This window comes from Megalops cyprinoides, chromosome 9 (genome assembly GCF_013368585.1).
Source record: "Megalops cyprinoides isolate fMegCyp1 chromosome 9, fMegCyp1.pri, whole genome shotgun sequence".
In the NCBI taxonomy this organism is placed as follows: domain Eukaryota; kingdom Metazoa; phylum Chordata; class Actinopteri; order Elopiformes; family Megalopidae; genus Megalops; species Megalops cyprinoides.
This window is the reverse complement of record NC_050591.1, coordinates 8,166,909-8,180,739: the sequence shown is the minus strand read 5'-3', so window position 1 is coordinate 8,180,739 and position 13,831 is coordinate 8,166,909. Positions and strand designations below refer to the sequence as shown.

Below are 13,831 nucleotides of genomic sequence, written 5' to 3'. Positions count from 1 at the left end.
TGGGACTCAGTCAGAACAACCCCTGAAGACATCAAGGTCATGACCTCAATTTTTTTAATGAGTGTCTCATTTGATTGATCTTAGTTGGTTTGAATTGTCATTTGAGTGTCTCATTTGAATTGTCGCAATGAATAATTTCCCTGTAGTTGTTAACATCAACACCCTAACGAACCCATGAACTTATGAACTGCTAATCACACAGGTGTCGAGGTACATTAGCTAGATCATCATAAATTTCATACAGTGATGAGCTTCAGGACACATATAATATACCCTAAAGAGGCCCGCATGATCATTTAAATGTAATGTTAGCAAGAAAATTAGCTAGAGCAATAATGTAAAATATTTAATGTAAGCTTTTTAGCTCAGTGCTGACAGCCATGTGTCAGGTGTGTTACACCAGGTACATTTATATAGCATCTTGGAAACAGCTAATGACTGGCAAATGTTAGGTCCTTCCAGTCAGAGAATCTTTTGGAATGGTCTGTCGAGAAACTGTTTTCTTAAACTGAAGAATGATGCTATGACTCACAAAGCTTTATAGTCTTGCTTTATGCTTTAATGCTGTCTCGTGATCATCAGCAAGATATCCCAGTGTAGCTTGCATTGTATTCTTTGTATTCTCCACATCTTGCTAGCAGGCCAGAGAATTGCTACCGGTGCAATTAAAAGCTAGTACCTTACCAAAAAACCAGATTCAGTAACAAAACCTTAGTGTCTTGCATACATTAATTTTTTTTTTTTAGATTTGGGCATTTGGTGAAAATATCTTGTTTTAGACAAATTTAATGGCATCCCCTAAATGTAACATTCACTGTTATATACTTACCCTGAGTTAAGTAATGGACAGTATCAAATTTACTGTAAAGGCTAGAAGGGACAAGGGGATAGCTGACCCTGGATCAGCGACATTACTAGTTGTCTACCAAGGCTGCATATTCACATCCTTTTATACTAATAAACATCAAAGACTCAAGTATGAAAGTAACACTTACTGTTTTATTGAAGTTTCCACCTCCTAATTTTAACTACCCAAGTAAAACTAGAATGTCCACACACATCATCAACTAGCATGCATTTTCCCATTACCCTCAACAAATTAGACCACATCTGTCAGACCACATTTAGGGTACTGTGTCCAGTTCTGGGCATCACACTATAAGAAAGATACTGGTGCCCATCAACAAATACAGAAGAGCAACAAGACTGGTTCCATGTATCAAACATAAATTATTAGGAAAGATTCAAGACACTTTGTTGTTTTAGTTTCAACAGAGGAGAGTCATTTTTAAAAGATTAATGAGGTGGACTGCACAAACTACTGCAAAATGGTCTGTTAGCAGAACAAAGAGGAAATAGGTGAAGATTATTTAAAGGTAAATTTCACACTGACATTAGGGAGCATTTTTTCCACGCACTGTTATTAATGCATGTAAGTTCAGAAATAGTTTTTGTTGTCTGTTTTACTGTATATTAGGATGACAGGTACACCATTTGTCAAGTTACAGGTTGGTGGGGCATACCCCATACCAATTCAAAGCTGAGAGTTAGGCCCTTTTGGTATTGTCCCACACAAATTACCATTAATGACTGTGGTTTGACTCCTTACAAATATTTCCCTCTGTACCATCTCACCTCATTTCAACACACAGACTTCAGATACAACGTCCAATAAATAATAAATCTACAATTTTAATCTATATTACAGCTGAGACAGTAAGACTACAGTATCTCATTGTGGGGTCACTGCCTTTAAGCAGGTCATTGAGATTTCAATGAATGAGCATCAATTATGCTACATTGTTGCTGCTATTAAATCTTAATGAATACTGCATTACTCAAATGCTGGTAGGCTGCAAAAACTGATGAAGGTGTTCTATTTTCCGTCACTGGGACAAATGAAGATGTCTTCTCAGCTGAAATTCATCATTGCCTGTTCCAACCAATTAATTTACCCATCTGCCCATCATTAATTTCAGTTAGTGCGTATGCATGCTGTGTTTCACACTTTCACTTGCATATGATTTCAACGAAGAGGATATGCTAAATGACATGATGCATATGTAACAAAAAACTTCAGCATACAATACTACCAAATTACTCACATGTACAGTACAAATCATACAACCAATACATACACATTTGAAAAAACAGCTTTGCCACTCTGATAGCAATCTGGCACCAACTTACAACTGACAAATTCCCCTTATTCCCTAAATCACCTCACACACTCTAAAGAGGCACTTTTCCAAATAAATGTAACTAAATGTTTCCTCTGTTCTTTTTCATTCATTATTTCATTCATATTCATTTGGTTGAGTAAAAATAAGTGGACAGTGACAACATAAAAATTAGAAAATAAAATTATCAATAATACATTTTTTCATATCTTTTATCTTTTACATTACAGTATATATAGCCTACACTGATGAGCCAAAACATTATGACCGCTCACAGGTGAACCGAATAATGTTGATCGTCTCCAAACAAGGGCACGTGTCAAGGTCTGGGTAGATTAGATGGTAAGCGAACAATCCGTTCTCGTAATCAACGTGCTGGATGCAGGAGAAATGAGTAAAGACCTGAGCAACTTTGACAAGAACCAAATTGTTATAGCCAGACGACTGGGTCAGAGCATCTCTGAAACAGCAAGGCTTGTGGGGTGCTCCCGGTCAGCAGTGGTGAGTACCTACTGTCAGTGGTCCGAGGAGGGACAAACCACAAACTGCCAAAAGGTTGTTGGGTGCCCAAGGCTCATCGATGCACGGGGGCAACGAAGGCTATCCTGTCTGGTCCAAAACGACAGAAGGTCTACTGTGGCACAAGTCACAGAAAATTTAATGACGGTTATGGCAGGAATGTGTCACAACACACAGTGCATCGCACCCTGCTGCGTAGCCGCAGACCGGTCAGAGTGCCCATGATAATCCCTGTTCACCATCGAAAGCGCCTACAATGGGCACACGAGCGTCGGAACTGGACCTTGGGGCAGCGGAAGAAGGTGATGCTCTGGGCACCCTGCCACACTGCACACATTGTTCAGGAATGGTTTGAGGAACATGATGAAGTGTTCAAGGTGTTGCCCTGGCCTCCAAATTCTCTAGATCTATCAATCACATGAACTTGCAGTCTAGGCACGCTGTTGAACACACACGCACAATTTCAACCACGATGTGAACAGCCCATATCAACGGAGGAGCATGAACATGTCAATATACAGTCTTGCTCTCTTTCTATTGTTATAGCTCAATGGCCACAGCAATCACATGACAAAAACTAAAGATGTCAAAGCAGTCCCACACACTTCCTAAGCCAGTTTACCTACAATGTTCTTCTACTGTATTCCTACGACCAGCTATCACACTGGTTATGGTGTAATCCCGCTTAATAGTAGTCACTCAAAGAAGGGCTAAGAGTGATATTTCTCCCTGCAGGAGTTCTTTAGCTTGTACCACCATACAGGGGTGAAAGCACAAAGATGCTGATAACACTGTTTGTAGGGAAGAGCCAGGCAATCAACAATATTGGCCAGCAATTTCTTCTCCCTTTCTGAGGACCTTTCTCTTCTGTACAGTGTTCAATATTACAAATGCAATCATGATTCTTGGGCTTCTAGTTTAAAGAACCCAAGTCCGAGTCACCCTTTACTTTATAGATGACCAAACATGGCACAAGACCATGACATGATAAGTGAATAGGACAGATGAATTTGAACATGTAGCCCCACTGTCAACTTACTGAGCATCAAAAGCACCCCTAATATCCCAGTCTGCTCCACTCAATGATCCTAGGCCAAATCAGGAATTCAAAGCCATTTTCATCGCTATGGATTTCATTTGTTCTAGTGCATGGCAACTGTGTGGGGTGGTGACAAATATGGTGACACAGTGTATCATAACCAGAGGGAGCCAGAATCCCTGAATGCAGACAGAGGGACAGAAAGCACAGCAGAGCTGCCTCCTCTGCAGCGTCCCATGGGATGCACCTTAGTCCAACAAATGGCTCAGAGTTACTTAACACACCAACACTAAAACACAACCACAAAACTCAACGGGCATAAAGCCCTCACCCAAACACCCTCAGCCCTGCAGGGAAGGGGGCTCAGAGCTGACAGTGGAAGGACTCTGCCTACTCTCCTCTGCCTCCCCAAACTCTCCTCTCCTTCCCAACCCCCCGCACATCTATACGCCCCAGTGGGGGGCCAGGCTCCAGCGGTCCCGCTTGTAGACGTCGGGGACCACCCCGTACGGTGTCTGCACCATCCTGACCGAGTTCTTGCCGAAGAGCTTCCTCTCGTACTCAATGAGCTGGCGCCAGAAGCCGCTGTTGGGCCGGATGACGGGCCGGCGGGCCTTGACCCAGGCATGGGCTTCGGCCAGTGACACGCGGTGGTACTTCATCAGGTATGCCAGGCAGAGGGAGGCGGAGCGGCTGACGCCGGCCGCGCAGTGCACCAGCACAGCACCCCGCTTCCCGCGGCCCACGCTGTGGATCTTGTCGGCAACGCTGTCGAAGTAGAGCGCGATGGGTGCGTGTGGCGTGTCGGCCAGCGGCACCTTGACGTACTCCACGTGCGGCCAGTTGAAGTTGGGCAGCTCGATGGTGGCGTTGACCACGCAGGTGATGCCCTTGGCCGCGATCAGGCTGCGGTTGGACGCCACATTGCCGCGGCTCAGAAACAGATACGGTGTGATCTGGGCAATGCCCCCCAGCGTGCCCCCGCTGGGCTCGGCCAGCAGCCTGGGGGCCGGACGGGGCACCGCGGAGATACGGCGATGCTGCTGCTGCTGCTGTTGCAGCTGGCGGTGGGAGAGGTAGCTCTGACTGCGGGAACCCATTGGGGGACAGAGAGAGAGTCCAGGACAATGAGCTTGAGGATTAAAGGTGTCCTTCTTCAGCACTACGCATGTGGGATATAACAGCAGGACCAGAGGTATTCACCTGAAAACAAACATGAGGAAAATTATTTACTAAAGCCCACAACAGGAAAAGAAACACCTGTATCTTTATTTAACCAGTTCTAGAGGTTAATAATCTACAGAAGCAGGTTATATTCAGGTTAGCGTGACCAAAGGGAAAAGAGACACGATATTACGGGACAGTAAGGACTCCATTTTATAATTAAATTCATTAGAGTAGCCAAGTCATCTGTACCACGACTCCTGCCCACTGCTACTCTGAGCTGCAGCAGAGTGAAAACGGTTGTGCTGCAGAGGTATGCTTGCACATCGCTATTTCTATATTTCTATATTTATTGAAGGATATGTTGGGGGTTATACATGGTGAAAATACAAAGGCAGTAAGTATTTTCCTTCATGTTTTCAGAAATTTATCAACATCAAAAACAACAAAAACCAACAATCCTCTTTCCATCAGCCCCCCTCCCGCCCGCCCCTTGAGAGAAAAAAAAGGGGAAGTGAAGTATAATAGGATTATTTATATAAGGGGGTGTCTTTATTTTTGCCGGGTTATTAAGAAGTGCTGGGAGGGAGGTAGCGCCACATGTAGTTATTTCTATCTAAAGCCATGAGGGTACGCCTCCTTGATTATGGGCTGTCAGCAAACCATTACGCCAGTATAGTAGTGCATTCAGATTGGCAGCCCAATAATACAGCTTAAAGTGCGGTAAACCAAAGCCTCCTTTTACCCTACACTTCCGCAGGTGTTCCGCATGGATATCCTGCTAATTTATTGTTCCATATAAAGGAAGATATGATAGAGTCCAACTTTTTAAAATAATAGAAGGGAATAAAGACAGGGATATTTTGGAAAATGTATAGGAATCCAGGAAGGACAACCATATGGCGTTGATGCGTCCCACCATAGAAATGGGCAGCGTGTTCCAGAATTGAATATTCTGTTTCAACTGTTGTATTTTGGACTCCCAGTTTCTGTCGAGGAGTTTCCCATGCTCCCTTGTCACAATGATACCCAAGGTTTTGAATTGGTCTCTTGTAATTTTAAAAGGAGTTGTGTGTAGAAAATTTAAGTCCACTTTGTCTGATACGGGCATCAGTTCACTCTTTCCCCAATTGATCCTATAACCAGAAAAACTACCAAAAGTATCAATTAGCTGTAACAATGTTGGGATGGATGATTTGGGGTGTGATAAGAATATTGTGATGTCGTCTGCACATAGGGATATCTTATTCTCTACACTGTGAATTTTGTTTGGGGCAATCCCCTGGCTCAAACTAATTTGGCTGGCTAGAGCCTCAATAGCTAGATTAAATAGGTAAGGTGAACAAGAGTATATAATTGAATAATAAGAATTGAAGCTTGAGGGTGAGCATAAATAATTTCGATCCATTTAATAAATTCTAGACGAAAGCCAAAATATTTCAGGGTAGTCAACATGTACCTCCATTCGATGGAATCAAAAGCCTTTTCGGCATCTAATGCAATTACCACAGACTCCTCCTTTTATTTCTGATATATCATGTTGAAGAGACGTCGTAGGTTGAAATATATATGTCTGCCTGGGACAAAGCCAGTCTGGTCAGGGTTAATTAAACTGGCTATGTATTTACAGAGTCTGTTAGCCAACATTTTGCTGAGTATTTTTGTTTCCATCTGGAGGAGGAGATATTGGACGATAAGATGACATTTCCAAAGGATCCCTGTCTTTTTTAAGGATCAGAGCAATGTTTGCTTTGTAAAGTGAGGGGGGTAGTTCTGACGTTTCCTTGGAATAGGCGAACATGCGCAATAGAAGAGGGGCAAGGCTGAATGAGTATCTCTTATAGGGTTCAATGGTGAACCCATCGGGGCCGCGGGCTTTATTGTTAGAGAATTGAGAAAACGCCGCACATCGCTATTTCTGATCAGGAAGAGACACATATCCACATTCTTTTCTTTCGGAAAAGACCGACTTTGTTGGCAAATCTGCCCTGACTTAATCCACTTTTGCTCAGAGGTAATGCTGCTTGAATGCATACAGCATTTGCGCAAACTGCATTCGGGCAATTTCCGCACTGCATTTCCACCACAGGGGCAGATCCTCTTGCTAAGTGGTAGCTCTGCTGAACAAACATCGATTTCACTACCAGGGCAGCCTGGGAGCTTAAAGATTTCTACAGAGCAGGAGTTTGCCAACAACGCAATAATTCAAAAGCCTCCTGTATAAATAGTTTTTCCCACGTGGCCCTCGTGTCCTACTCAGCAGAAACAGTCACCCCTGCATCTGCTAGATGATCACGTTTTCTTGAATACTGTTGAAAATTTTCATACCAAAAGACTAACAAAGACTGTAATTACAAATGAAATGCAATCAATAATTGAGGCTGACCTATAGCTGGTTACAGATGCTAGTTTGCTATCTAGATGCTGGTAGCTACTGTGAGACTGTGAGAGGTGTCTTTCTAGGGATGCACAAGATATTATCCCTGTTCTGGGACAGCAAGTTGTTTTATAAAATCCACGAATCTGTGAATGTGCATCTGTTTTCTCTCATCAGACATTTTTGGCACATAAAAATATCCAATGTGCAAACTGTCCACTCTCAAAAATTTACTCCATAATTATAAGCAAAAAATGACCAAACAAATATGATCACACATGTGAAAAGATTCGCATTTAGTGACAAAACATCAAGATGTTTGGTTTAGGACTGCAAACTCGACACACAGCCTTCAAAAAACCTGACCCAGTCAGACCCAGTAAAACAGGTTTTGACTTTATCACTATTTTCGAGCACGGTCTTCTTTGACAAAGTGCTGTTGGTTATATCGCTACAGTAGTGTTCACATATGCACATTTGCTTCAATGAACTATCAATGAGTCTTTGGCATTAACAAGAGCCGTTACACACTTCAAAAGAAGAAGCAGGGCAAGTTGGATCGATGCAAAAGATGGTTTTCATATTTGCCTGGAAGAACATGCGAACAGCCACGTTAGCCTTGCAAGTGCGTATGGGAACATGCCCTTAAAGATTTTGTCTTGCATAACGGGCAAGCCTCTTTATGCAAAGCACTTTCAGCATGGTTTTTGAAAGTTACTTTTCACATGAAATGTCCAGAGAGATTACAGAATATACTATGCAAAATATTAATCTGCCCAAACATGTTCTCTTTGAGTACTGAATTGAGACTCTTCCCCCATTAATAGTGTTATCCACTTTATGAATGCAGTATTTAGTAAATATATTTCAATTGAACAACTCAGTGTACATTCATCATGGCCAACTCGGTAATTACAACTCTCATCCATTAAGCAGCCATTTTTCTGTGTACATTTTTTTCATAACATTACATCTCTTAGGGATTCATGACCTGTGTGACACAATAAACGTCTTTCAAATGATCTACCCGGGGGAGGTCAGCAATAAGGAATTTTACCCTGCAATCACTTTGAAGTCATTAACAACAATCTAATCAAAAATGCTGCTCTCCTAGCTAAAGACTCAGGGACTGAATTCAAGTCATCTTGATGCAGACCTGACCTACCATTTCAGAGCTTTCTGTAGAAAACCCTGTTCTGACTCAATATGTCAGGCCTCAATCTCCAGAACTCTGCATCACTGCATCCATAACAACCTACTTAAATCTGAAAAAGCATCAACCAAATAAACCATATGAAACCCCTTTAAATTACACTTGTGGAGAATACATTACAGCACTCTTTCCAATGAAAATGGCTCACCTTCATTGTAAACCACATCATACACAACTGATAGGTACAAAGAGAATGACAGTGGGTGGAATTATCATGGCCTTTCCTTGCTGCAGTGACCTACTGACCAGATGAGCTCAGTGCCAGCCCCCACAGCCAGAGCAAAGCACAAAAGCTCTGAGCAAAGTGCTGATGTGTCCTGGCTCTGCGGACGCTGGCCTCATGCAGACAGCTATTTATACCCAGAACGGACAGGCGGGACACGGGTACAGCAGGGAAGTGACCTGGAGTGAAGAGGAATACGCCATCTTCCTAAACCCCCCCACCCCTCCCAGGCAGAAGTTTGGATTCAGTGTGGTCCCATTCAGGCTTAGAGCAACACTGTTCACACTGGCTGGAAGCCCCTGACCATAGCCTGTTAATGCAGCTATTTAATTCAGGTATATTGTTAACTATTCATCCTCTTGTATAAATAGGAACACATACGAACAGACTCCTGTGGTGGCATGGTTACTGTGATCATAACCCTGGAGTCACACTATTCCTTCCGAGTGAGCAAGGGCTGCAATTGTCTCATCGTGTCCTTGAGCCAAGCCCTCTATGTGCTTAACATAATCATTCCAATAATCAATCAATGATTAATCAAGAGCACTGTCATACTGTAATACCGGCCCACCCCTCTCCTGGAGTGCCTCGTAGACCTTGTCGTCCTGTCCACCCAGGCATGCCCGCAATGCATGGGGGCAGGCTCATCACTCAGGCTGTGTTTCTGGGCCTGTCAGCACGTGTACGTCATGACTTCAGTGATGCGCAGGTTCGCAGTCCTGCCTCAGAGTCAGGAGATTCCTCGGGCTCCAGTTCCGCCTCTGCCCGCGCTAACGCGGAACGCGAGACGCCCTGCCAAGACACCCGACCCCACCCAGGGCCTGCGGCCGGTCTCCCCGCACCAAATGTGGAATCTGTAAATATTCACTCAGCTCCCGAGCGCATTTCACAACTCATCAATGCAATGCACCGGGGTGCAGAGCAAATTGGAAAACATCTTAATGTATGTAAATCCTCTGCTTAATCCTGTAAGAATAAATACCATCCTGAATCAATAAGCGGGAGCCCGGATGAACAGGAGGGGAGCAGTGGGGTGTTTACGTAACGCCCGCAACGTGTTAATATGAATGCTCAGAGCCCATGTCCAACTGAAACCAGACTGACACGCAACCAGGGCCCTCATTAGAAGACACCCAGAGCAGCGCTGGCTCTGTCCAGCCCCGCACACACAGAGCAGAGGGCTCAGCTGTACAGCAGGGTTCACGCTCTTGCCTGAAGCTGGATTCCCAATCACATAGTATGAGGAGGCTTCAAAGTGCATCTGTCTGCAGGATGTCCGTGACTGTACAGCCCAACCATTTCTTTTCCCTCCCAGCAATTACTGTCTGAGTCCCATATAGTTACTTCTAGTGCCTGTGCCTGATTAAGCAAACTCATTTGAGCTTGTGTAGAGAGCTAGGCCTGATCCGCTGGTTTTCTCTGAGCTGCAAATCAAACGCATTTGGAGCACTGTATCTTGTCTATTTGCCTGCCTGCATGTCACCGCTCTTAGAGGGCAGGTCGGGGTCCAATCACTCGTGTGTGTTGTGTGACATCAAAGGACAGTGATCTCATGTCATTACACCCATATGAGGAAAAACATGCTGCCACTGCGTTATGCACAGTGGCCCACTGTTCAATGAAGTTCACTAAGTGCCTGAAGTAAACAGCCCACTGGACAGAGCCCTATACCTGGTACCCCAACCACACAATCAGTGTTGCATTAAGTTTCTTAAAATTCATGTGAAGAAATGATTTTTTTTTTCTTTTTTCAGATAATATTAAATGTATATTTCTGGGCAGATTCTTGTGGCCTAAACAACCCAAAAACCCCTCCAGGATTGACTTACCCCTTTTCTAGAACTGTGGTGTAGTTTTATATTTTATGTAAAAGTACACACACACTACGTATTTACAGTTACAGTAGGCCTACCTGTAGCAACAGGCAATAGGAAATGGAGAACTATGATACCAGAGAGCCCATGAGGAGATCAAACTAGCCACCATGCATACAGAACAGCTGCTGCAAATTGCAATAATCAGAAAAAATGTTTACGATTGCCTTTGAAAAGGAAATAGGGTGAAAATGTAGGCCTCCATTTGAAAAAGATAATATTCGGATTAAAAATAATATTTCAATGAGTCACACTCACAGGTGCAAAGAAAGCCTCTAACGCTTTTCAGTGATGGACCCGTCCATGCACATGCCCTGAATACTTTGTGAGGGAAAGAATTAATTAAATTGTGAACAGTGAATACATGAGGTACTGTGCTGAGTGTGTATTTGCAACCGAAAATCTATAGCAATACAAAAAGAAATTAACATACATTGATTTTAGACGATCACGTGCATGTCTTTCTCTGATAGTTTCGCTGAAGTTAACGCCTTACAAAGTTTTTTTTAATAAACTACTGACATAAAGTAAAACGTGAAACATGGGCCGAACAGTAACTATTGTAAGAATACTGTCAGAGAGCGTATGACTTTCGTACGCTAATCATTGTTGCATTCTTACTGTTACTCTCTCAGCAAAGATATCAATCGTGTCGTGGACAAATTTAAAGTAATGCACATATTTTATCGTTTATAGCCTACGCTAGCATATGAATGATAGATGTTTAACATTTTACGGTACCGCACAACAATATATGCAAACTTCATGCAGGTTCAGTTATCGAAGGTTTACACATGCGCATCCCTTAATTGCAACCTTTCTTTTGGCATCGCTTATTCTAGGTACAGCCTACACTTACTGCTTCACCAGGCGCCCAGCGTAGCTCGGGTGCCTGGCTCTGTACGAAAGCAACGGAGAACTAAAATATGAAAAATAATTAAACCACTGTAAAGGTAAGGCATCGGCAGATTTAATGTTTCTGTAAAATGAATAATTACTTCTGCAGTGCGCATGCAGATTCAGGCATTTTCAAGTAGCCAAATAATTAAAAGTGAGATAAATGACGATGCACATGTTGTCAGTACGGGTTACGGTTATGTAAAACATACTAGGTAATGAAGTAATGAAAATAAAACGAGAAAAAAACAAAATACGTAACTTACCCTGCTACCACTTCTCTCTGGATGAAGTGTAGCTTGCCAGAAGCATTGTCGAACGCCACGACTGGAGCGGTTTTTCGAGTCAGCAATAGGCTACGCAGTCCAATTATGTAGAGCTAAATTGCAAATAAGATGGAAATAAATAATAACGATATTAAACCCACGAGGGTGTCATCACTACGTGTGGTTATCGCAACTACAGATCCTCCACTAATCGCAGTGTAGTGCTGAGGCTGAGGTCTTGGTTTTGACACAGTAGCGTAGGCAGTTTCTTCGAAGCGCCTCCCCTCCGGACAACGAAGTGGATCGGGATTGCAAGCCAAGATGATGCTGATGTGTATGTATATCTCACTCAGGGAAGGACAATGGAGACTTCACCTTTTAGTCATGTCATTGCTAGGGTGCACAACTGACACTGTAAAAAAGTTAGCAATAGGTTACTGTATTGTCTCATTTCGCTAACATAGTAAGTTTTTTTTAAAGTTTCGAACGGTTGTTGGTGCACATTTAGACATGCCATTCCCCTTTACAGCTCACATCAGTTATTCTACTGAGTGACGATGGTCACAACAGTAAGCCATTACAGTCACTAGCACCAGGGACTCAGTCGCTTTATCCAGAAACTACAACTTAGTTTGCTCTTGCCTGGTAGGTGTTAAAACGACCTTTAATGTAAAGAGCATTAATGACTAAGCAAAATGTAGCATGGTTTAAGACATGACTGAAACACTTGTATGCCCTGAGATAAACCAGTGGTGCTCTTAGTCTTGAGAGGTGCAGTTTTTGGTTAATTACAGCCAGTACATATTCCACAGAAATACAATTTACACTAAGGATTTGAACAGTGTGTCCCCATTCCTAGAAAACACTGGGTCTGGGGCTGCTTTTGGAGAGTGAAGTTACTTGGGGTGAAGGCAAGTCGAACAGCAGCATGGGAACTGGGAGGTTGGGGTGTGCACGTAACCAGGAAAAGCCTGACGGAGCAAAAGGATCAGTGCAAAGCAGGGGGGCTGCCCAGCTGAAAGCAAGTGTTAATGACAAGTAGTGGTAGGAAACTACCGTAGTGGTAGTGGTAGTGGGTTCGCAACTGAGCACAGCACGATATTGATATGAGGAAGGTGACAAACATCAGTATTCACCCCCAGCACACCAGGAAGCTGCTGATAAAAGCACTGTTAGACATGCAGCAGGCAAACATCACTGGACAATCAGGCAGTCCATGGGAGTCACATGTTATAATGCTACATAAAAGGGGTCTGTATGGACTGCAGGACGCTGAATAAGGTGACTTGATTTGAAAAAGATTTACACCTCTGCCATGCATCGACAAGTCGCTTGCCTTAGCAGCAAGTCCTCCTGGTTCCCTTCACTAGACCTCCACAGTGGCTGCTGGAGGTCTCAAAGCTGCTGCCCCTCTTGCCAGAGGCAATGCCACAGACTGAATTCTACAGAGGCAGAGGCTCATGGCAGTTCCCAGTTCCCAGAAACCTTTCAGCAGTTCAAGAGTCCTGACTCACTTCCCTCATAAGAAATGTCTGCTATCAAAGTACATGCCAGTAATAAGAAAATTCTGTTAGCAAAGACTTTGCAACCAGAGACATGAAATACCATACCACATATGAGGATGGGTTTCAGGATTTCAGAAAATGGAAGTAATTAGTAAAATAGGCAATATATTTTCATCAACATCAAACATCAAATTTATTAATAAATGTATTCAAATATACACTGAGATGCATCAGCACTAACATATCACCAGAGTTGGTCTGTAATGCCCACTACCTTAGCTCTTAACTGTTAATAACAGTAGTGTGCGCATCAATCTTGACTGCTTGATAATTTTCAGTGTGAGCTGTGCTACCTTGAACACGCCTCTTGAATTTTTGTTCTTCCTGACTCTACCCTCCTTGTGATCTACCTTTTAGTAATGCTAAAATGTAACATTGAATCTTTTGCCCAGGACAGCCACTCACAGTCTCATTACATGGCTGTTTTGATGCTGATGAGACTGGGACCGCTAATTTAAAAGGTTTATTTAAAAACTGCAAACCTCTTCACTTTTTGTTTTTGCATAACACCATC

The 13,831-nt window shown here is 43.1% G+C and overlaps 1 protein-coding gene across 1 annotated transcript; it reads right to left on the bottom strand.

Moving 5' to 3' along the window:
- Positions 1-4,181: 4,181 nt before the first annotated feature.
- dusp14 (dual specificity phosphatase 14) lies at positions 4,182-4,838 on the bottom strand. The gene has a single exon (XM_036536548.1). It carries the CDS (start codon positions 4,836-4,838, stop codon positions 4,182-4,184), a length of 657 nt encoding a protein of 218 aa, XP_036392441.1.
- Between the last annotated feature and the right edge of the window lie 8,993 nt (positions 4,839-13,831).

What these genes read in the sequence shown, in the direction of transcription:
- dusp14 (XM_036536548.1), bottom strand. Translation starts at nt 4,838, where the DNA reads ATGGGTTCCCGCAGTCAGAGCTACCTCTCCCACCGCCAGCTGCAACAG.